Source organism: Struthio camelus, chromosome 2 (genome assembly GCF_040807025.1).
Source record: "Struthio camelus isolate bStrCam1 chromosome 2, bStrCam1.hap1, whole genome shotgun sequence".
NCBI lineage: Eukaryota > Metazoa > Chordata > Aves > Struthioniformes > Struthionidae > Struthio > Struthio camelus.
The window spans coordinates 11,427,830-11,453,590 of NC_090943.1; the positions used below are offsets into that span (position 1 = coordinate 11,427,830).

The following is a 25,761-nucleotide window of genomic DNA, read 5'->3' on the forward strand; positions in this document are numbered from 1 at the left end:
GGGCCAGAATCGCCTCATGCACTGCCCAATCAGACTGCTCCAACAAAGACTAGCACTGAATACTGAATCCTGATCACCAGCTCAGTTCAGCTTCATCCCATAATTACCTGAACACCACTACGAATTAATGCTGCATTTCCAAGAAATTCCCAAGATTAGCTACAAATCTGGTGAGTGCAAACAAACACTTTTAATAATGGATTGCATATTTTTGACCTGGATTTATGCATTCAAGGGTAGATGCTTCCCTTTCTGACTAAAGAACAGGAAGGAAACATGTAAATGAAGGAACAGGAGGAGTTCTGTAGGGAGTGACACTGGCAACACGGCCAGCTCTGCATGCTAAAACAAAATGGAGCTCAGATGCTAATCAAAGCCAGTGGGCAATGTCAAAGAGAACAAGTGGAAAAACAGAAGTAAGTAACGATGAAAACTATGTGTTCTGTATTTCCCAACGTGCCTGTCAAAACAACCCCATAAATTGATCCATTTTGGTAGAGAAAAATCTGATCCCGTCACACAGATGGCTTGATTGCTAGCATTTGCCAAGCCTGCTCCCAGCCCAAGGAGAGCAACATGTAGCTCAGAATTACGCTGAGGCTATGTCAGTCTCACAAGCAGTTGCTCTCATTTGCTCTTCCTCCTCCCAGTTGCCAAGTGTCTTCGAAAACCCACTTAACTGAACACTGAAATTCTCCCTAACTGCCGTCATTCAAATTATGTATTGTCTTTACCAGACTGTACCTAGTGCCCTTCCAATACTCTGTTTAGCAATTGTAATGCAGCACTATAATGGACATCCAGTCATCCCTGTCAGATTAGTTCAATTGAATCATTTTCTGCAAAAATGAAGAATAATCTACAGTACAGAAATAGGCCTGACATTGGGAATTGCACTCCTTAAACCTAAATGTCACTCTAATCCCCAGTGAAATCTTAAGGTAGGATCCAATCCACCTAGAACTTCCTTAAAATGGGACGTAGGCAATGAAGTCCAGCCCACTCCTTTTATGAGTGTGCTGAGCCCTGCACTAAATTTACTGGGGATTTCTCTACTTAGTCTTAATGGTGCCCGAGTGCTTAACTAGAGGCCTTCCAGCAATGTTAAGTGTCACGCTCACACCCAGTCTCTCATATCCTATCTGAATTCAAGTACAGCAGCATCTCCACTACACTTACTTTCCCTGAAGAAGATGCAAAAGTTTGTCTACAGCTGTGTTCAGCTTGTGGGTATTTAACCTAAATCTTTGCTGGAAGAAGGCAGAACCTGAACTCAGCTTTGTGGGGAAGTTTTTTTTGATTTAGTTTAATGCTTACTTTAAAAATGTTTTAAATATTTACTAATGGTAAACAAATACATGCTTGAAAACTAATTTTGGAACAGCAGTTCTCCTTCCTCCTGACTGTGCGCTGTAAGTTAGAATCACGTTCTCTCTTGCGCTTTGTCCATCTTGCCCCATGTCTCTTATGCCTGAGGATGAACCACTGTGCGATCACTACGATCACGGAGAGAGCTACTGCTCAAAGCTGGGACTCACAGCACTCTCCTAGGATGCAGGTGATACAGAGTTAAAACTCCTCAGCCTAAGAAGTCCAGTAAGATCTCTTCCACCTCCTACTAAACTTTCTAACCCCTGGAGCACCAAGCAAAAGGCAGGCATCACCCTGCATTACGTGCCTTTCAGCAGAGGTGTGCTAGACAAGCTGAATCCCAGGATATCCTACTTGCTTGGTATCTCTTAGTGAAACAGGGAAGTCCCTGGCAGACTGGATTGTCTTCTGGAGTCTCCCAAAGTCCATTATGATCAGTGGAGGAAGCGAGATGCCCGAATCTCCCTGTGTGGATATGTCTTTACTTGCCTCTCTGCTCAGGGAGCCCAGCTACGTCAACTGAAGCGGACAACACTCCCATCCTTGTGGGAGACACGTAGCATTCAGCGGCTCGACACGTAAACAAGGCAGGCTGGCCTCCACCCTAAATTCTGAATTAGATGCATTTCAACGTAAAACCTAGAAATGTGCATAAAGGATAAAGGTACTATTCACTTGGATAACCAGATAGATAGCCACTGGTCTTGGAAACAGACGCTGTAGGGGCCAAATTTGTTGAAGAATTTATCAATTTGTATTAAGCAATTAAGAGGAATATGTAGATTACACTCTGCAGGTGAAAGTGTTGGTTTAGACTTACAAAATCCTTTCTGGGTTGGGTCTTTACCTCACAGATTCATGCCACCAATAATAACGTACCGCAAGATCCAAGCTGACAGTCTCCTGGATGGGCTCAGGAAAGATCAGTTTCTTCTAGTGCTGATATTTTTCTCTACTAGTTAATCTGAGGCTTGAGCTGACAAACATAATTTTGTTAGTCCTGCCTACCTCTGTATTTACTCTGAGAATTTATTTTTGAGATTTTTAAGTATTTGTTCACTTAGGGGGCATGCACAAGACCACCTAACGTTTAGAAGATTTCGGTTCTGAATGTTAAATCCATTTTTTTCTCAACTCTTTTTAAAACTGAATAGTTTGAAATAATTATTTAAGCAAGTTGGTCATTTTGCGACAGTGTCCCCTCGCATCGACATCAAATTGTCTTCCCCTTATTTGACAGAGCAACGCTCTACAACAGCGCTGCTTCCCTAATACGCAACACAGTCTCCTTAGTACTGCAGATATTAAACTAAACCTTAAAAAAAAGCCAAGCAAAGTTCATAAATAGGGGTACGGAATACTGTATGGGAGGTACACCGCATGCCATAAGGAATTGTGCTGGGCAGTCGGCCGCAGGTGCCCTAGGGCAGGAAGCCGTGGGCCGCCCTGTGCCGGTCACAGCCGGTTCCAGCCGGCTCCCTAACGGATCGAATCTGCCCCTTCCCCCCCCCCCCCACCCCACACGCGCCAAAACCGCCACCCGCCAAGGGGAGCCGCTGCTGGAACAGACCTAACGGAGGGTGTAACCGCTGGGGGCCCGAAACACAGGAGGAGACGCGTGAAGAGATGCGTCTGGAGAAACAAGACAGAGGAAGCTCGTAGAGGGGGGACAATGCTGGGGACACGGCTGGAGGGGCACTCGTAAAGGTGTGTGTGGGGGGGGGTATGGGGCCTTTGGAGGGCCCGTGCTGGGGCAGGGAGACCCTGAAGGGACCACGGCACATGGAGGATCCATGCTGGGACAGGGACACCCCTGGAGGGGACAGACCAGGGCACAGCAAAAGAGTAAGAAGGAAGGAGCGGTAGAAAGACACCCATCATGTACTGAGCCCAAGCTCCTCTGCTGCCAGTCACTTCACCAAAGGGGTTTGGGCTGCAAGGTAGGGAAACAAGGGGAGCCAAGACTGGGAAGGGGAGGGGTGTTGGACTGAATTTGAGCCTGGTGAAGGGGAGGAAAGGTGTTTCCCTAAGTGTTCAATTGTTTATGTCTTCTTTGTTTCTTCAATGTGCAAATCAGTAATTAAAGTGTATGTTAATTGGCAATAAATTAACTTCATTGAAACTTTCTGAGTCTGAGACTGTTTTGCCCGCAACAGTAGTGCAAAAGGTTAATTCCAGTAGAGGGGGCCTTCAGAAAAGACGACAGACGGGCAGTAGCTTCAGTTCTTTTAACAACTCACATTCATGGGGCAGTATCAGGGCTGTTTCCCTCCATGTGCCATTATCTATCTCCTCCCTCAGTGCATTGCTTGTCCAGGAGGAGCACAAGAGCCAGGACTAACACTGCCTTTCTACGGGCAGGGGACTGCTGTGGACCAGCTTCGCACTGTTCCTGTCTGCTACAAGCAATGGAGAGAAAAGAGTAGCGAGAGAGCAATTTCCTGTTCCTGCTGCTGGGATCAAAAACAAGCAAAAAGAAAAATTGCTGCAGGGAGCACAGCCACAGCAGTCAGTGCTAGCCCCAGACCTTGAGTCAGTTCTCAGCAGCAGCTACCAGCGTGACTTTTTTTGTTGTTGTTGTTTTTAAACCACTTCAGGCATGCTAGTGCCATAAGCAACAACCTCATTTTCTTAAGCCAGCAGTAAATACAAGGGAGCCCCCCTAAAAACCTCTAAGAAATAAAGTGAAGTCCAAGATAAGTCTGGAGGAGCTCTTAAGAAAGAGAGTAAGAGAAGTGGTCTTTTTAGATACAGATTTGTACAGACTAGGTAAAGACAATCTGACCTGCAAAAAACACTATGACAGTCATCCACAAGAGACCATTAATTCTTTTAAAATTTATCTTTCAAGCACAGTTGTAGTCACACTTAAGAAAGCAAGATGGCAAGAAAGTTGTTGAGTAATAGTATTCAACACTGGCCACAGTTCCCTGAGGAAAAACTTACAGGTGCAACTTAAAGGTGCTATGAATTGCCAGTACTCTGGCTGTTGCTGTAAACCCAATCCAGAAGTAGCAACGAACTTGTACTCTATGGCAGAAATACGAGGGACACATGACCTAATAAATGAGAATATTACACAAGAAAAGACCAGATCTGAACTGACTTAGTATCTGATCCCAGTTGCATAAGAACAGTGCCATTTTTTTCCATACATGATTCTTGTGTTTCTAGTTCAGGAAGATAATGCTGGCTGCTTCCATGTGCAGCCACAGTACTACAGCATATGCAAAGATCAGACAGAGATGAGGAATCAGTTCCTCTTGCTTTTTCCTATGGAGTAGGAGGAGGTATTTCTTCTGAAATAAGTACATGTAATTATTTAATTCTATAATGAATTCTATAATTAATTAGAGACTGTGGTTGTAACGACCTTCATTACTTATAAAAATCTCTCTCAAAAAAGCCCCTTGCTGAACTCTTGACATCAGTGTTATATCAGACTGGTTTTTGTTTCAAAAATAGATGGCAGGGAAATGGGCCACCTACTTCAGGATCTGTAAGCTCTTTTTTACATTTTCAAATCTGAAGTGTGTGTACCACTGGACCAGGGGCAGGACTCATGTGTCTAAACACAGCAAATCTTCTTTTCTTCAAAATTTTCCACCGCCTCAGAGCCAGAACTCTGAGGAGTTTTAAGAATACCTTTTTTTCCAGAAGGAACTATTTTTGTTAATGTCTATTATTCTGTCACACTTACTCGAGCTGAATTTCATCTACCATTGTGCTCCTTAATCCCTCAATATATTTAAATCCATCTGGAATTTTTCTAAATCCTCCATAGTTCTTCCTAACAGAGACAATTTGCCCATGGGGTACCACTAATCTCTCTACACGCTGAGAAGCAGCAGTTCATGACGAATCTTTCTCTCCTATCACATAACCAGTTCCTAATCCGCAGTGACACTCTGGCCCTTGCTCTGTGACTCACTCCTTAAAGTCAGTATGAAGAGCGTCCCATTTATCTCCTGTTGATCTGGAGGATAGGTACAACTTGCAGTTTTGCTACAGCAGCAGCTTTTCTCCCAGGAGACTCAGATGTATGTCATTAGAAGGTGCTTCTCTCCTGAGAAGCACCAGAGGCCTGGTCCTGCTGCAGAGGACTGCCGTGCAGGGACAAGGGGGAGGTCCCTGACACTACCTTCTGAAGGCTGAGGCACAGAGGCCAATATAAATATCCAAAGCATAAGGTTTGGAAAGTGACTTACTATTGATGTGGTCTTTGAACATCTCGGAATCTGTGTTCACAGCACTCCTCTGGCTCAGAGAAGCTGAAAACAATACTAGGAATACTTTCTCATTAAGGACACAGTTTAATTTTTTTCTTATTCTTTTTTCTTCATTTTGTCTACTAAGACTAGTAAATATTTTAACATGCAACATAATGGGAAATTCAGTTACTGAAGTATGAAATAGAAGGATCTGAACCTCTCTTTGTGTACAAATTTCAATAGTAACTGAACCTTGGAAGGGATATTGATATAATCACAATAAATAGATATTGCTTTAACTAGGCTCCTCAAGAGATTTTCACTCCCTTCTTCCCAATAACTCCTATATCCTTGTGGCTTGGTGACAATTGCTAGCTCACCACTAACACTCTTCCATGATGTCAGAGGTCACTTACCCAACGCAGCTGATACAGCCACTAGCCCCCAACATCTGGGCCATGCACTTTGCAATCCACAGGAAAGCTGTCACATTTGCCACAGGAGGCAAAATATGGCATACCATGGCAGCTGCTTCCACCCCATAAACAGAGTGAGTACTGTCAGCTGAGGCAGCGCAAGAGATGTGGGAAAAGACATAGCAACATACTGACATGACTCCCATTCTCACTGAGTTTGCAGCCACCAGTCTAAAGCTATTGAGTCCTGCCTTCTGCCTTCCTCAACCCTTAGTTTTCAGTTTCTAGACATAAGCAGAGTCTCTCTGATCAGAAGAAAGGTGCTGATTATCCCATATAACAGAGAATAAACTGAGACATTAGAATAATATGGTCAAGGTCACGGAGGAAGTAAGTGGTATAGCAAGGACTACTGAAAATGTTTTAACAGTTAACGAAATTGATAGCCTTGTCATTAAATCCTGTCTGAGTCTACCAAGCCTAAAAAATATTTGCACATCAAAATTGCATTTATTTCTCTTCTTTGAAAATGCTCCTGAGAGTAACTTCTGTGATAATCTGTAATGAAAGTCCTGGGCACTGATGGTTCAAGTCCATGCTGTGGCAACAGTCTGTCCTGGTTTGAATCTTTTGTCCACGTTTCAGTGTTGTTTCATACATCTTGAAGCACTCGTCCACAGTAAACAGAGCAGGAATGTATTTCAGTTAGCTCTGATAAAAGGATTTCATTGGTCTGAATGCAGTCTTTGCCTTAAATTTAGTTAAATAACAATACATTTTGTAAATAGTTCACATTTATTCAGGGTTCATGAAAGAAACCAAGTAACTCGTGAGCACAGAGCTACTCATTGAATTGTTTGAGAGCTGCCTGACATCACCACACCATTATGGTAATGGTTTTAAATATGCTGCAATTTTATTGCATCAGGCTGCAGTTGGTTTTTCTGTGCTTGCTTCCTCATAGGCTTTATTGCCAGTAAAACATTCTTGAGCTTACTTCTGTTTTGACAGCTCCGCAAATCCCCAATTTCCATATTTTTTCTCCTCTTTTCCCACCACCAATAAGTGTGAAGTTAGACCTCTTAATTCAGACAGATTCAAGTCCAGACCAATTTGTAACATACATGACACGTTGCAAAAATCAATGGCAGTGGTCAGGCTATTACGGTCAGAGGAGATAACTGCATCATGGAAACACGAGCGTGATAAGAGAAGTTGAGAAGTATCAACTCTCTAGAGTGAATGGAAGTGTGACACTGTGCCAGCCTGTACTTGTATTTACTTCAAACACGCACTACATCCAGCTACGTTAATGGCAGCAAATTCACACAGACACTTTGTCACTAGCAGAAACATGAAAGTAATGGAAATAATCTGTGCCATAATTGTGGCATTCTCCTTTCTGACACTTAAATGGACCCCACCAATGTATTCTATGCTGCATTCTAAGCTGAATGTTAGAAGAGTCCACTTGCTATGAACCCTAAACCTCTAATCGGCAATTTTGAAAATGCAAAATTTTTCGAATTACACTTCCATGCAAGTAATTAAAATAAATCAGTGATGATAACTGATGATACCCATTTTAATGCACTTTCCCTTCTTTCATATCACAAACACAAGTGAAATTTAAACCTCTTCTTTCAACACAGCTTGAAGTCCATATCAGTTTATAATGCAGGTAGCATAAATAATAAATGACAAAGAATATCCAGCAAGTATTCAAAGAAAAAATTAGAGAAACAAAGAAAAAAATTTTGTAAGAGACCAGAACTTTAAAAATTGTACAAATGGCTTTCTTGTAGAAGTCATTCTCCCTACTGTTAAGAAATTAACTCTAAATTCATTTTTATAGCAGATATATCTAATCTTAAAAGCTTGTGGCATCCTTTCTTCTAACAAGTGTGAGTGGAAAGCCAGAATATCTATTTGAATGAAAAATTGAAGTATTTTCTATGTTCTGAGTTATTCTTTGTGTTCTGAACTAGTCCTTATTGGTTTCCTACTTAGGAAACTATTTTTTATGTGAGGTAAAAATGATTTACAGTGAAACAAAAAAGACTTTTTTATAGTTTTTAGTAGTCAGGTGTTTACATTGAAAACATACTTATCTAAGTTAAGAAATTCCAAAAATGTATCAGATATGAGAATTAAATTACTGTATTTTTGTAGCTGAGCCTCCCAGGATTGTGCAGAACGGCACTGATGAAAAAGTACTGGTAGGTAATAGAATATGTTATGATTCACTTTGTTGCATTCCCAGGAATCCTGATCTTCGGCTTTTTGCTTCTCACCCATTTCAAAGGCTTCAAATTCATTACTCTTGTATATTGAACTATATGGTAATTACAAGAAAAATACTATAATACGCTAGAAATATTGACTGCATGGTATTGTGAGACTTTGCAGCATTTCAGTGTTTTAATGGTTACCACTTTATAAAACAGAGCATATCCAGTCACAAACCCTAGTTCAGAGATAGGTAATGCGTAGCCCCAGCGATTAAAGGTCTACAGTCTTTTACAGCCCTTGCCCTTCTTCTACTTCACTGTACAGTTGACATATTTGACTAGTATGCACATGCAGTGTCTCGGAGGTTAACCCCAGTATGCAAGTGAGGCCTTCTGCGCACTGCAAAGGGAAAGTAAATCTTGAGCATGCCCATAGGGCAGGCTTTCTTCGTGTCGTGCTCGAGACAGCAGAGAAATCATAAACCTGCTTACAGAGATACAATGGCATACAGGCAGTTACTGCGAGCACGAGACCCAGCTGAGGAACACTATGAGGTGCAGTGGGCATGGAAGGAGGAAAAAAGGGAGCTGGGAATGTCTCTTCTGGTAAACCTGGCCAAGAGCTTTATTCAGCTAAGCAGAGAGCTACTAAAGTGAGTTAGTCATTGTGGAACTACTGCCAGCTCCAGAGGCACTCTGACAATCACGCCATTGCTCTTTAAGTGATTCAAGGGGCCAAAGTTATCCCTTGCCATTTCTGTTGTTCAGTGTCACAGACTAGCTGGTCACCAGCTGCATCCAGTCAAAATTTTGCTCTGGGTGTTCCTCTAAAAATGAAAATGCATAGCTCTTCCCAGCAGCAGGCACAGGAAAACATCAGAGGAAGTAAAGCTCTAGGAGGAGGGAAAGTTGAGCTCTGGAAAGACTCTTCTCCTGTAAAGTGGTCTACATCAACAGGTGAGAACTATGTTCCAGTATAATCAATTTCATCAGATTTTGGAAGCACTAAAGGCAACAGAAGCAGAAGAGACTATAACATTATCTCTGCACATACCACGGATAAGCAACAATTCAAAACATTCAAAACTGAACTCCCCTATTGAAAACTACTACAGTAGTTCTTGCTTTCTATGGCAAAGCTAAAGTAACTGTTGTTTTTCTGTTATTTTCTCATGCATGAAGTACCACTTTCCTATGGGAATATACAAGATGAGAATTAAGGTGAAAGACTGCATTGATAGGGGGTGTATTGCATTGAATTGAATGTGATGTGTATGATCTTTGTCACTTTCTAACTATCACAAAGATGCAGGAGGCTTAAAGAGAAAAAGGCAATTTTACGACTAGAAGCCACTAGAAGACCCCAGGAAGTGTGAATAATTACACGCGCACAGTTAACCAAGGAAGGTTCTAAATTTCCTTTTATCCACCAGGCATAGTGCTGAGACAGAATGAAAGAATTACTTCTACTGCATACAGTAGTAAGCAAGTATTTTCCACCTGTATTGTTCATGTAGGGGTCAAGTTACTTTATCAGAAGCAAAACTTTTCGCCTTAAAATCAATGATGGACTTTTATGGAATTTATTTATACAAGGGCAGACTCTGCTAGTGAAAGTGATAAAGTGAATGATAAAAATTCATTCCTTTACATTTAAAAGGTTTTTTTTCCTGTGAGCTGTGGTGTTGTCCCTTGCTGATTTTAACAGACTTTTAACAGTAGTAGCAAGAGCGTTTCTGTTTTATGCATGTTTAGAATGTCTTTTTGTTTTTAAAGCTAGTCGTAGAAGTTAAACGAAGAAAATGCAAAGACCTTTTCCCCTTGATAGAGTATGCTTGCATGTAGAATAACAATTTGAAAGAGGACATTGAGATATGCAGAGAAGGTCAAATCAGTGTTTCCCTTTGTATATATTTATTAAAGAACAAAAATATTTTGTTATTTTTGTCTAAAAGAGAGCTGAAAAGCCTCATGCAAAAGTTCAGCTTCTAAGAAAGGTCGCAACCTTCCAGTAACAAAGGACATTAAAACTTATCCACCCTGTTTCATTGTTGTATATATTGTGATTCATTTTCACCTATTTATTTTAGATTTCATTTTTCTTAATGCAATTAAAATATCCTAAATATTTTAACTTAGTAAAGGTAAGGAATATTTAGAATCACGAAAATAAAAGTATTTAAAGACTTGCCTAGGAAAACAGAAAACTTGCTTGGGGAGTAAACAGTGAGTACAGTTTGACTCAGCTTTATGGTCCTAACCAGACCATCCTGCAGAAGTAGTTACTGTATGCAAAGTAGTAAGTATTATTTATCACCTTTGTAAAAGTGTAAAAATAACATCAAGCATTTAGAACTAACCTAATCCTTCAGGATGTTAAGTGGATCAGACTAATCATCTCATAGAGATTTTATACTGTGAACATGAGATCCATTTTTAGCTTTTTCAGAATAACTGAGAGAATACCAGCTACCTCAAATTAAAGGCACTAAAATGCATGTATGATCCAATTAATTTAAAATGTTGTGAACAGATTCACAACCTACATAACTTTATATAGACGTTCTGGAATTCAGAGTTAACATATGACAAAACACTAAATATCCAGAAACTGACTAACACAACAATGTCAGAAGTTGGCTTACAAGCCAACAGAGCTGCCATGAGCTGCCTGTGATCTCTCATTTAAATGAAAAAATTAAAGCATATATATCCTGATAAAATAGGACAAGTTCTGCTGGGTTGGGTGTCCAGGCATGGCTTTGGAAAAGCATGCCTTAGCTCTGAAGCCCCAAACACAATCAATGTTACTCAGTGCAAAAAGACAAACTTTGCACTCTCGGATTAGGATTTTTCTCGGTGTGGTTAAATCTAGCTATTTAACCCCATAATTAAGAAGATGCATACAAGCTTGACTATTTAAACTGCTGAGCGTGCAGCAGCTTGCGTTCAGTTTTACTGGAGGTAATAGGAACTGCATATTCTGGGTCATCAGGCTTTGGGTGGCTTCAAGAGCCTCAGGAACCTAAACACTGTTTAAACATTTTGATTGTGAGATTTTGGCCCTCAGTTTAGAACAAGTTCTCCCAGACAAGTAGGGGATTTCTTGCATTTTCATTATGCGAAAGCACAGCCAACATGAGCCCTGGGCTGGGATTTTTTTCCAGCTAGTAAATTTTCTATACTTGAAGGCAAGAACTGAAAATTCAGAAAACAGGAAGAGTTCTCTGTTCCAAAAATAGGCAAAACCTCTGATTTGAGGTCTCCCATTCATGTATTCTCACTATAATAGTAAGTATTATATCTATGGCACTAAATGGCATACTGCTGAAAGTAACATCCTGCAAATAATTTGCCCTGTAAGATCACTTTAGAATTTCAGAGCTAAAATTAGCAGAAACAGTTACAAAACATATACACTGAGAAAGAAAAAAACCTCTCTCTCACACACAAATTCTACAGAATTCCAATTTTTTGAAGGAGGGAAGAATGAACAAAGTAAATCACCCAATTTGATTGGTTTCTCAGCATAATGAAGTGCTGAAGCAGCACCACAGAGGATTTACTGGACAATTTTCTACACTGAAACTGTCAATTCATTCCTAAGATTAGTGCTGATGGATATTATGGATTGGTATGGATTGCAGTGCCCCAACCATCTGAAAGGTCACTAGACAAACACAGCAGGAGTGACCTATTGTTCTTGCCATTGACAATCAGACTGCCATTTTGACAAGTCTTTAAACTATCACAAATCTTTTCTTCAAGTATTACATGGAAATGTTTATCTTTGTGGCACAACTAAAAGCTGGCATCTTAGGAGTTCACCGAAGCAATCTTAATATCTCCTTAGGTCACAGTTGCAAAGCCACAGTAGCCTGAGAATCTAATAGTGAATGGATCACCCCTGACATCTGTCAACTATACCAGAGTTGAGTATAATCTTTTGAGTTCCATTTTCAGATCAGAAGGTGAAAAGAACTCTTGTTATTATCCCCAGGGTACAAATATGCCGGACTACTTCCCTTTCTCACCAAAAGACCACAGTTTCAGCTATAAAAAAATGAAACTCCATTGCTCCAAAAAATCTTGGCCAATAAAAGTTGATGGATTGGAACTAAGACTTCTTGCTTTATGTGAAGGAAGGTGAAAAATATATAGAGATAGTAATATTCAAAAACAAGTAAGTATCGCTAATGCTACCTTTCAGCATTTCATTTCATGTTCAGAAATTATGGCTGCATTAAAAAAACACCAACCCTAAATGGTAACCTTGTGTAATCCTAAATATGCTAATTTATCCAAGAAACATACTTCACATGCGAATCTGCCTAAAACTCAGAACTCTTGGAGAGATGTATTTCACGCCTACCTTTACCTTCAACATCATCTATATCTAAAATAGAGAACTTTAAAAAAAGCATAAAAATATAGAGACAGAGTATCAAAGATCACTTGTGACATCAATTTCCTGAGCACTTATAGGCTACAATAACTTCTGAAGCAGGTATGATTTTAGACAGCTGTAGATTAAAGATCTTTCTAGGAATAGTTCCAGCCTCCTTACTTCACTATATGAATGCAATGTGCATGCACAGTTGTGTATAAATGTGTAACATACACTTACAGCAAAGCCATTTATTACTCTATTTATTTACTGCAAACAGCAAGTAAGATTTACAGTATGAAAAATCACTGATATAGGAAACTTACTAGAGAATTGTGCATTAAATAGCCACAAAAATTGCCCTTCTCTGCAGTTCTAGTTAACAAACATTACCTTGTTCTCTACCCTCTCTCCCCCAAGATTAAGTTTAATTACAAAAATATTCATGAAGAACAAGTCTTTGCTAAAACTCTCAGGTAAACTGATCCAATTGCTCTCTAAGGCTACTTTATGTACTAAGGAAATGGTTGTGGGAAATAGTAATTAGTAATAGATGCTGTAGAAAATATTTCACTGCTCATGCAGAGCGGACAAGTCCATTTTTAGTATGCAAAACTTCCTGAACTAATTTTGTGATTTCTTTTTTGTATTATAGAAGTATAGAATGTATAAAAATATTTCTCAAAATATGAGTTAACTTTATTCTTACACTTCCATTAAACCCATCAAAAAGCAGATAATAGCCTAAGAAGGCCTGTCTATTACTATAATGTAAATGGAAAAAAAAAAGAAAAAAAATTATAATGCGGCAGCAGGAGTTCTAAAGAAAGTCAAATCACTGTAGTATTAGAAGCTACTGACTGAGAATCCTGAACAAAAATCTGCTTGCTGTAGAGTGGATGCAATACAATCCTGGTACAAAAGGATTTTTCCTTCAGTTCAATTTTTCCTTTAGTTCAATTTAATCAACTAATTCTCTTCACCAATTAACTCATTCTAGATTAGGAACTGGAAAAAAGCTTGAAAGCTTATTCTCATTTTCTATAAGGTAACTTTGGAGAAGATGACATCTAACAGTTCCACAAGTTCTACAAGTTCTAAGAAGGTAGTGACAAGCTACCAGTTGAGTTTACTAGCTACAGATAATACATGCTTTTCATAATAAGCCAGTTACCTTTAAATACAAAAATTATTTTGATAAACTTTATATTTGTGAATCCAAAACATTTGAAGTAGCTTCATCAAACTCATTACAAAATCTTTCACGTTGCTTCTGAACATTTTGAACAGCATGTTCCTCCAAAAGCGTCTTGCCTGAAAGTTACTAAAAATGTAGCAATCTAGTGTAAAACAAATTTATCATCTTGAAATTTATCTTTCTTGAACTGAAGATAGTAAAGGAGCGGAACAAAAGTATGCTAAATTATATTAGAGCGTATATGGAGTCCTCTGCGGTCAGGAGCTTTTGGTCAAACAACACTCTTCCACAAGTTTCACTAAATGATAATAGACATAAGCTGGGAAAAAAACATCAGCTGGGAGCTAGCTAGGAAGAAAAACAGATAACAGATGGAGAATTTACATGCTGTGAAGATTGAAAGTCAGAACATCACCCATTACGTAGAGCTGTGAAAGCCCTAACCTTTTGAAGAATTTTTGGGCGAAAGAAATGAGGATGGTGAAGGGACATGATTCGACTGGGATACAACTGGGTGTAAAGGTGCCTTCCAGACTGATGTGCGTTGTAAGGCCTGAAGGAAAAATTAGCTTCAACTGCTTCATACAGTATTCATAGGCAGGAACGAAGAAATGTGGGTAAGTTAGGCTCTCTCATCAATTTCTGGTAGACCAGTATATTAAATCTTAGAAGGAGACTACTGAGTGCTCCCTTAGCAAAGAGGGAACTACCTGAATGACCAAGGTACGACCTAAACAAAAGACTAGGAGAATAATCTTCTAATTAATTAGCTTTCTCCAGGAAGAGGTTCTTGAGAATGGGAAGTCTGCTATAGGAACCAGTCAATGAAAATCAACAAGTTACAGGAAGAAACAACTGAAAAGTGTAATTGCAAAACAAGTTTAAAACTGGTTAATTAAATCCAAAGCACTTGAAGATTAAATAATAATTAACAGCGGCTACAGACACATAGACACGGTAACGTGATCGTGAGAGGACCCCAAATCAGTTGGGGCTCTCTTTAAAGGAAGTACCCTAAAACTCTCAAAAGGTCTTTTCTAAATTCCAGAGCTGGGTTTCTTTAGAAGATGAACTATTTATTCTAGAACAACATTCTAACGTGGAAAAACAAAAATTCAGAACAAGACAAAAGAGCAATGCAAGGATTCTTAACGTAAATCTGTTTCCACTACGTCCTTCCAAGGTGAGCCCTTTCCTCCAGAATCTCTAATTCCAGTAACTAGCTTTTATTTGCAAAAGTTTCTGCAAGGTAACCTCTGAGTCCCTGTGAAATGTCTTGCTTTCTATTATCTGTGAGGAGAGGCTGTTTGTCTATTCCCTGCTTTTTGAGAAGTCTCTGCCCCTGTCTGCCTCTGTCTCTCTCTCTGATGTTTGCAGGCTGCAAAGCCTTCACTTTCACTCTCTTCTGCCTATCCCTCCATGCACTATTTAAAATCCCTCCCCCACAAATGTCACCCTTTCTTCATCCCATCTCTCTCAAGCGTAGCCATGGGAGAAGGCAAACAAGAAGCTGTCCTTTCTTGTGCCCAGCCACATGCATTTTAAAGCAACACAGCATGGTACACAGATTTGTAAGCCCATCCTCAAATTCCCTAATTTTTTCAGGCAAGATGAGTAGGGATCACTAATCAAATATAACACTGATCTCATGGTGGGTAGGGGGAGTAACAGTGCCCACATTCTAAACTCCTAAATGTTTCTTTAATAAATGGTACGTCACTAGGGGGAAAAAGCTGCCTTTTGAAAGTATGGTATTAAATGTCAAATTCATTAGTGACATGACCTGAAATCATTAGGTCTTTCTTTCCAAACTCGCTGCATATGTGATGTTTGGATTCCTATTTCTGTTATTTTCAGATCAAAATGAAACCACAGAGAAAATATTGTGCTTTATTATTGTGTGTCATTTTTTCAAAGAATGACTCAGGCATTGATATTTAGGCTACTTTCAAGTCAAATATTTAAAGCCCACATCCTAACCATGAGCACACTTACTGACATATTGGAAGGTCACTGGAACATAAGAAGATAGAGTGAGGTCTAAGCAAAAGATCTACAAATTAAATATCTTCCGCATTGGAGAAAAGGCAGCTGTAAAAGAGCAGAACTCTTTTCTTATAGTTTCATCAAAGTACTGAACTGGTTGCAAACAGTTTCAGATGTATTAAAAATTAGGCCTGTGGCATTTTCCTCTTTTGCATTTATATTTCATTAGGTGCAATCAATTATCTTTTCTCTATTTGAAAATGCCGTTCAAATTGGTTGCTATACTTACTCTTTTGCCGTCACAATATAGCCATAGTCTTTCTCCTCAGATGTCTTCACTTCAAGTTGTAAGTCATGTCCCATCTTTTTCTGAGGCTCTTCATAAGGATTTTCATCCTTCATCAAAGCATTCTGAATCCAGTAGTGTGTCTCACTCAGGTCTTTGGAGTCAGATTCAGTGTTCTTTGCAGCTGGCAGTTCCCTTGAGAATGTCTCACTTTTTACGTTTTCCACACCAGCATTTATTTCTTCTGAGGAAGAAGAGGGAGAGTCAGTATCTTCAGATTTCTTGGTTTCGGTCTTAGTAGATTCTTCAGGTGTAAGTTCTTTAGGCATATTTTCAGGTAATGCATTCTCTTTCAAGAAGTTAACTAGTTTTGCAGTGTTCTCCTGTATTAAAAGAACATTAGTATTTGTAAAACTAAATACAGAAATGTTATAAAGAACAAAACCTGGATATAATCCTTTGAATTCTTATTGAAATACAAGAGTTCATTCATACAAATGTCATATGGTCAATTTCTTATTTTACATGTGCTACTAGACTATATAAGAACATAATTCTTATTCAGAAGTAATAAAAAATAGTTAAAAGTTATAATAAGGGTGAAGAGATTCTATAGTTAACAGTTATATTCTTTTTTAAATATCACAGAAAGCTTGATAGCATTTTCTCTCTCTTTTGAGAGTTCTCAGACACACCTAGAAGAAAATGCTGGTAACATTTTCAGTGTTTATTTGCAGGTGTGGGTGTGTACAAGTATTGATGTGAATAAAACTTTGTTATCAAATAATTTGATGAAAGGAAAAAAGATACAAATATCCATGAATATGCCTAAGTGTTGGGACTGGCAATACATGCATACCTCTTCTGGGTCTTCTAAGTCATAATACAGGAAAGGAAACAGATGAAAAATTATATTTCACTTATTCATTTCTAGAAATAGTTGTGAAAAATTGTTTGTGAGTGATGCACTAAGTTAAAATTATGACCATACAAACAATCTAATAAATTGACACAGTGAGCTAATGAGCAAAAATCAAAATGCATGCCTGGAGAATTCATCAGCTAGTTTCCATATATACAAGCATATTACAGTCAAGCGTTTGGGAGGAGATAATGGCTTATTGGCACTCTGTGCTCTGTGTCATAACATTCTTTTCTCTCATGTCCCCTATTCAAACTGTCAGTAAGAAATCTATCCATGGGATCTTCTGCAAAATAATTGTGAATGCAGCACTTCGGTTCTCTCAAGAATTTCATGTGGGTGGTAAAAACTCCTACCTGATTGTCCACTTGTCTGTTTTCCTTGCCTGGTAGATGGGCAGCTATTGAAGAGATTTTATTGTGAGAACTAGAGGGTTTGCTCATTTTTTGCTTAATTTTGCAGTCTTAGCTATTTGATAGAGTATATAGCAGGAAAATTTTCAATTCAGTCCTTAAAAACATTTATTTGAGCTATTTCTGCTCCATGCAACCCAGAAAAAGAAAGATAAACAGACCTCAAAAATGGGAAAATATAGGACATAAGTCAGTAAGATATGATTCAAAGCTCATGAGGAATATTATAGAAGTAATTTGGATTAGAATCCCAAATTTGATGTTACTACCGGGGGTATTGTCTAGAGCTTCTGAAATATGTCTAATATTCCACAGTTTTGAAGAATTAACTGTAGACTTGACAGTGAAAAAGTGAAGATCGGCAGATCTCACGAATGAAAATGGAATTTTGAATCCTCCCATAAACATGAGCTCTCAGAAGGAATATGTTTACTCATCTGCCTCTCAAAATCAGAGAGATTGTCAGAGCATGATGCTTACATTCCCCAGAACGGAGAGCAAAAGGACAGGTGGAAAAAGAGTGTTTTCAATAGAACAGCTCAATACTCAGAATTCATTAACAAGAGAAAAAGTCTGAATATATCTGAACTTTGGGATCTGTTGTAAATGTTGTCTGTTTACCCAAGCCTTGATTGAAAGAAAGGAAAAATAGGACTGGATTTTGTTTTTGTTTTTTTGAACTGGTGCAGCTATTTTGGTTAAGGATTAGAAAAATCCTCATTCAATATTTCAGTGCATCAACAACAATATGCTTATGCTGTAATACTGAATTATACCCACTAAAACACAAAACGCTTTTTTTGCTTTTGTGCTGTGCTTCTAACCCTCACTGCATTTAAAACTAATATACTGAGACAAAATACTTGTTTGGTTGTTAAAATATTGGTACTCTACCTCTTTATCAGTCCTGGCACTGGCTTCACGTACTCCATTATCTGTAGGACGTGGAAAGCATATAGATATAATTATAACAGAAAAGCATCATATATGAAACAAATGCTGCTCCTAGACAGCTTTATTTGTAAGGGTGGCCTTTTTAATGCAGTTTAAACATTAAGACATCATAGCTGCAAGGGCATAGTAAAGAGCACGGTATAATTCATTATGGTTATTCTAGCTCCACTTAGATGGAAAATTAATGCAAGATCAATAGAAATAGTACTGCAAGAGCCAATGTAATAGCATTATTTTGCTAATTAAGTGGCTGATCTTCACATCATTTTATCAATATCCAAGAAAAAACAATAAAGTGATTCTAGCTAGCAGAAAGGACGTCATATTTACATTAAGCAAAAAGGAAACATATACACCACTCACACATTTTAGTAGAAGAAAAGACTTGCGTCTATAGATATGTTATACCAGAAACATGTTACAGTTTAACTATAGCGATGATATGCTATAGTTAATGATTGAGGTTATATCATTAACCTCAATTAAATAACTTTGGCTCTTAAGTTTATGAACTGTTTTATTCATCTCTCCCAGCATGATTCAAGACAAACCCACAAGACTGCTCATTTCAATCTACAGACAGAACCGGCAATTAAAATAACCAGAATACCCCTGACTAGTAAGGGTTTCAGTATATTGCTATTGTCGATAACTCTCCTACTTTTGATAGAAAAAAAAAAGACTGTTGGTGTTTTGGATACAACACTCCTAAAATACAGAATGGGTAAGTGGTAACTGATGTCCCACTGTGCTAAGTGTTGACTCATTAACGGCAATTACTGTAGCTCCTGAATCTGCATCACCATGAAAATTTGTGTCCAAACAGAAGCAAATAACTATAATAATTCTCTTAGCTCTCCGAGCAGGAAAGGGAACAAGATGTTTTATAAAAGCACTCATCTAAAACTTTCTTCTGCAAGTAATTAGGGTACGTTAAAGAATGATTATCTGTAAAACACAGATAAAAAAAATCTGTAAAATCTTTTTCACATATTTCGAAACATACTTCAGGAATATAATCATTTTTCATTATTGCTTCGTTTAAACATCTCATTTTCAAGAAAAGGAAATTAGACCACACAGCATAAGGCAATTTGTTTTTCAATCTAACTGAGTGTGTAGGTTTATCTTGTTTGTGAAGCTTGAAGACCAAGGGTTCACAAACAGATGCATTTCAGGTAAATAAAGTAAAAAGGAAACATGAAAGCTAAAATTTTGCAGCCTTCTGGGAAAAACAGAAAAACTTTCCTTCCTATCTCCATTAAAACTAGTAAGAAAAAGTCTAGCACTAAAGTGAAACATAAAAAGGAAAATTTGGATATCTATTTTTTGCTATATTTAGCTCTTTGAGTTAATACCTGCTATGTTAACACTGTTCTCCATTAACCCAGTTTGAACCCGTGCCCTTCCTTGTGCATCTCCTTTCTTCATTTCTCCTTCTGTTTTGTCTTCTCTAGTTTTCCCAACACCCTCTTCCCTTTCTTCTTGTATGTCAACAGCTTGAATTGCATCAGCAATCGTATCAGCAATCTCATCCAGTTCCAATGAGCTCAGGTTCTCCACATTCACCCGATGTTTCTCCAGGTCCTTCAGTACATCCTTAATAAGTGTTTCTGGATCAAAAACAACATAAACACAAGATTTAGCTGCATACAAGAAGTGCATGTGTATCAGTATCTTTCATTTTTCCTAAAATTATCTTTTGCTTTGTGAAGATTGCCTGTTTTCCAAAAGAATGCATTCACATTGAGGGAGCCAAGACACAGAGTGAAGTCAGCTGCTGCCACTATAGGAAGTACAGTATTATAAAAGGACATTTGAATTTATGACAAGGCCAACGGTACCAGGCAGTGGGTGATGTATGCTGTACAACCTAGCAAGTTGTCCTGGAGACATGAGTATAAAATTGTCACTTTTTATTTACAAGCACAGCATGGCTTCCTCGTCCAAATGGTCTCCAAACACTGAAGACAACTATTAAGGTAGCTCGACGTTTATTCAGTTGTTCTACATTGGCATAAACAACACCACTGTTCATTAGAGAGCGCGCTTCTTTGTTGATTTGCTTTTTAAAATAAGGTAAATAGCTGTATGCAGTTTTGGAAAAGAAAGGGTCAGGTATTTTGTCTTTAATCAGCTGCTCTCCATTTAGAAATATTTCCTACATGGATATGTAACGGACAAATTTTCTAAATCATACTGATTTCTCTTGGAAAATGTACATATATTTTTCAATGTGAATTTTGCCAAACACTGTTTTGATTTGTCAGCTATGAACAAAATGGGGAAAACGTTTTATCAGTCACATTAAGGAAAGTAATGTAAGATGACATTCCAAGCTGGGAAAAGCAAATGCACAGGTTTTACCAGACCTATGTCTAGAAAAAAAAAGTATATGAAAACAAGTTTTGAAGATGCGAAAATTCAAGGACAATGGATATTAGAGGTGGGTTAAAAGATGTGGGGTAATAGTTATTCAGGGTACTACTTATCAGATAAGGTACTTATCGGACTTCATATATCCGTTAGTGCCATTCTACACTACTCTGCAAAGCTCATCCTAATTTGCCTTGGAGTAAGCTCACCTAATTAAGGGATTCCTCTGGCATCTCAAAACCATTTTCAGTCATGCCTCTGTTCTGTTTATTCATATTAATCACTAATTTACCATATATGTGCATATGCATGCAAGCAAGCAAACTCACTTTCACATATGTAGTATTGGGTGAGAATAAAGGATTGGAAGCACATGAAATTCATTGATGGATTTATATATTGCTTTTAAATCTCTGTTGAATGTAGAAATTTCTGTATAAGTGTACAGAAGGCAATAAGCAGCCTTTTCTCCTCTAGCAACATTCCCCTGTTAAGCAGTGTGGTGGGACATGTTTATCATCAACTCGAGACATAGACTTTGGGACCATGCTGCCAGCATTCAGGCTTCCTTAAAGGTGACTTTAAAAGTAGATGGGTAAAGGGGAGCACATTACTGGAGAAAGGGCTAAACAGGGTTTTGACACATGGGGGAAGGTGGTCCTTTGATGCACTTGTTTTGCCAGATCAGAAGGATACATCTTTCCTCCAATAATCCACCATGACGATATTATAAAATTCTGCTAGTGATGTTGTATGCTGTCAACTTCTGAAACTTCCTTACAAAGCATATTTTTAAACACATTCAAGTGTGAATATTGATAAAAAAGATATAGTGAGGTCAAATCTATGATCCTGCTTCAAACTGTGGCATCCAGCAAAGATTATGGTAGCATACTGAAATAGCAGAGTGCTTTGTACAACTGAAAGAAAGTGTTCCATAAGGAAAGAGTCAAAGACCAAAATTCAAAACTATGCCAAACTCTCCAGGCCAAGATATTTGGAGGCAATAAAATTAAGATAGAAGTCTGGCAGAAGCTAAGTAATACTGTGCAGCACATGTTGCATATTTTCCTTTCCACGTTTCATTGTATTGTGTCTACCACCTATTATAAATTTAGTAATATAGTAAAAAGATAATCACTAAACACTTTTCCATAGAAAGACTATGTATGAGAGCAAATTGATTCAAACTGCAATAAAAGTTTTCACCAGACACCATCACACTGAGCTTAAACTTTTTCAAGAAGCCCAACAGCTATCTGGAAGATGGCCATTTGGAGCAGGTGCTACACATAGCAGCAATGCAGGAAATTAAGTTCCAGGAAACACCACAGTTACCAGATTGTTACAAAAACCTTGTGTCTGTTTAGGTAGCCTTTCTGGTTTTATGTTTTATGGACTTACTGGTCAATAACCTGATAGAAAAACCTATATTATTGAAACAGAGCTAATAAAGTTAGGGAAGAAAAGACTGAATAGATATCAGTTGCAAATCAAGACTGAAACTTTTCAAGTAAATGTATAAAAACATTTCGCCAGGCACATCACCGTAGAAGAAAACATTCTTGGAACACTGATTACCTGACATCAGTGAATCTACAAAAGATGGAAAACTACAGTGACTTCACTGACCCCTTTTTCAAGCGTTTTGGCCATTTATCTGTTGATACAAATAACCCATGATATGCAACAGTTAGCTTTCAAACTATGAACAAGATTATGAAGGTTTTACAATCATCTGGAATATTATTTTGGAGAAAAGCGAGCTGCCCTCATAATAGTTACAAACGATCATAATCATTTTTTAGTGCAGATCAAGAATCCATCTCTGTATTTCTAAATTCATTGTAAGTGTGGAATGTCAATATAAAACATCTGTGTCAAGAATGATAAGGCTTATAAGAACCCACAAACATCATTCATTAACGTTATTTGTTTCTCAGCAAAAGGAGAGAGAAAATGCCCAATACAGCCAGCTGATTAGAGCCTTGGGCATGGTTTTCCCACATTCAAGATGAGTTTCCTAAATATTAAATGATACTGACTGCTTTAGGGTCACCACTCACTTTCCTAAAAAATTTCTGAAGCATTTTTGATTTGTTCAACTTCAGAACTGAAGCAATCTTGAAAGCACATTTCTTTTCCCTTAACTAAGAATCCTCGTTTTCTAGCCATAAGACATTGAGAAGAATGCCATTCAGTTACTATGATTTTCAAGCTATTAGAAAATATCTTACCAAGAAACTAGATTTATGAAAAAGTGTCTAAAATACTTATATGCTTAGTAGCTTAAGCTGAAGTTTTTCAAATTTGAGGTCTCAAGTTCACTCAGGGCTAATGCTACCTAGGGTCCTAAAAGTTTATCTATTTTTTGAACGCAGGAATAGGACTTTTAAAATACTTCAGAAGAATCTTTAGAAAGAGCATAAAGTTTTTAGCAAAATGTGTCGGAAGATGTCTCAAACCATTCCAGTAAATAAAACAGCATAAAAGCATTTGTCTTATTGAGTAAAACTTGCATGAAATATGTTCATTTATTTAAGATGAGTAATTGAGGTCAAATTACAGGAATTTTATGATATAACTCTAAAGTAGCTCAAAATACTGATGTGAAAAGTCAATAACCTGGGTTTTCCAAGCTGAAAGCAAGCCTTGAGCCTCAGAAACTAATTTACCTCTGCATCTGAGTGTTTAGTTTTATTTGAGCGAGTCACTGGCTATTACATCAATATTGGAAGACAAATCTTAAAGACAGAAAATTCGTTTCAGGTCATATATAATTAAGAGAGCTACATTAATGTAATACTACTAGATTTTTGTTTGCTCATTTCTGTTGCATTGTAGCCAGCTGACAGACCATACTGAGCTGCTGAACAACAGGCAGCCAATATAGCTTTTCCAATTCCTTTTCATTTTTCCAAACCCACTTTTTTCTCCGTATCTATTATCTCAGCAAAGCCTTATCTCTCCACTCCACTTCCATAGGTTCATTGTCAATAACAAAGCAGCCTCAGTCTCAAAAGAAATGGAAAGAGGGGTGCAGGGAAGAATCACACAGGAAAAAATGAATGGGCACAGACCCTGCTGCAGATACCACTAACAGGCTCACCACAGCTTCTGGTTCATTAAATAAACCTGTTTTAGAGGAGCCTTCTGCACCTCTGATGCCATTATTCCTGTTCTGGTCATCACCACTGGGACACTGCCCATCGAACCAACACCTTGAAAATACAAGCTGACTGCAAGTGTGAGTAAAATGTAGGTATTACATGGTACCTTTACTGAATAACTATTAAGTGTGATTTCAAATGCCAAAAACTGAAGGCAATACCAAGCTGGGATATATGAGGAACATCATGTGTTAAGGACGCTAGGAGGAATAGTCACCAAAATGTCTATAACAGCCTGGAGAAAAGGAGGTCTAAATAAAGAGCCTTGCTAACTTTATGAAATTAATGATATGCTGTTAATCCATGCCCCTGTTAAAAATGGAAGTTTCCACTTGTTATTCTGGCTCTTGTCCATGTTTTTCTGTCATTTGCAGATGACTGGATAAGGCTGATGCACAAATAGATATCAGCGTATGTATTTACAAACCCCTTCGGGTAACTTAAATTTTAATTCTTACGAATTTCTTAAAATCAGAAAATATTATTGTAGAAAAGCAAGTGGATCCTGCAATAGCACATCACTTAAGGAGTACGTGTACTTGAACATGCACGCAGCTGTGTACGGCCTTTGTACTCCTCTACCGACCTCCTCTAAATAGAACTGCCAGTGCTCAACCATGTTGGCTTATATGGTAAACTAAATTTCTCCCTTAGCTCCAGCTTCTGGACTGCAAAAGACAAGTTCCCTTTCATAGTTACTATGGAACTGTCATGACAATAAAAGCAAATACTTCTTCGATGACATAATTTTTAATATCAACTTCACCAGTAGAATTCACCCTATTAGGTTTCAACAGCAGCTTAGCAAGGGAAAACAGATATATCATACAGTGCATAAATCATGCTTCATACTCCACTGATGTGACTGCCAAAGCCGGTTTGCCCAACAAAGAGTGGTAGAGCAACAGTAACTTTGCTGAAATCACAGCACAGCACTTCTGCATGATCTGCAGTCCCACAGGGCGAGCTGTCTGCTTTCCGCCTGTCAGCCTATTGACCACCTATCAGCTCTCCGCAACAGGAGGTCCTGAGCACTGCCTGGACTGGTGACCACAGCTTGGCAAGAGAGAGAACATACATACAAAAATATTTTTGCTCTATAAATGCAGATGTTTATTATTTATTGAAAAAAAAATCTGAATTACTAATTTTGTGGCCTTTCCAAAGCAGCTGAGAAATATATTCTGTACTATTTAATACATCGAACATGACTAGACTAGAATAAATCACTCAAGACAAAACTGAGTTAAGCTCTAAATATGGCTGGTGCGGAAGACAGATTAATGATTTTCACTACTGCACTACTACAAAGGCAGTACCCACGAACATCACGCTATTCCTAGAGGTAATAGTTTCCAAATATGATAGAAAAATGGCTCCAGATTTTCTTCTCTTGTATTTCACCCTCAGGGTGCCTTGTTAACTAATTTACCTGCTGCTGTTTCACAGCAATTCCTGTGCTAATCTGCTCAGTACCTTCTGGATTGTTCTGCCAGTCAAGCTTTGCTTTTCTTAATCCTGAATCCGATGCAGCAGAGATGAGAGCTCACATGATAGACCTGTGCGCTGCCTAGTTTTGAACTATTCGGTGGTCTGGAGAACACAGGAGAGGAACAACCGCAAGCATGCAAACATCCTGAAGCACCAGAAAGCTTGGAGAAAGGTCAGATACAGAATGAGAAGAGCCAGTCAGCCTGGCAAATCTGACTCCAGTCCATCATCAACCTAATGGCTCCCATTTTAAACTGTGACTACACTGGTGTCTGTCCTCACCACTTCCTTGTGAGATTTTTTAATGGTACAAAAATACAAAGGAAACCATATTATTCACTTCTCAGCG

General features: G+C 38.3%; 1 protein-coding gene across 3 annotated transcripts in view; it reads right to left on the reverse strand.

Annotated features, from left to right (window-relative positions):
• The window catches only part of PTPRN2 (protein tyrosine phosphatase receptor type N2), a 664,108-nt gene that overhangs the window by 385,567 nt on the left and 252,780 nt on the right, over positions 1-25,761 (reverse strand). For all 3 annotated transcript variants that reach the window (XM_068934287.1, XM_068934286.1, XM_068934288.1), the window contains 3 exons: positions 19,734-19,988; positions 18,316-18,356; positions 16,090-16,469 (listed from right to left, as the gene is read on the reverse strand). In XM_068934287.1, the coding sequence (XP_068790388.1) occupies positions 16,090-16,469; positions 18,316-18,356; positions 19,734-19,988 (676 nt within the window). The remainder of the gene's footprint in view (positions 1-16,089; positions 16,470-18,315; positions 18,357-19,733; positions 19,989-25,761) is intronic.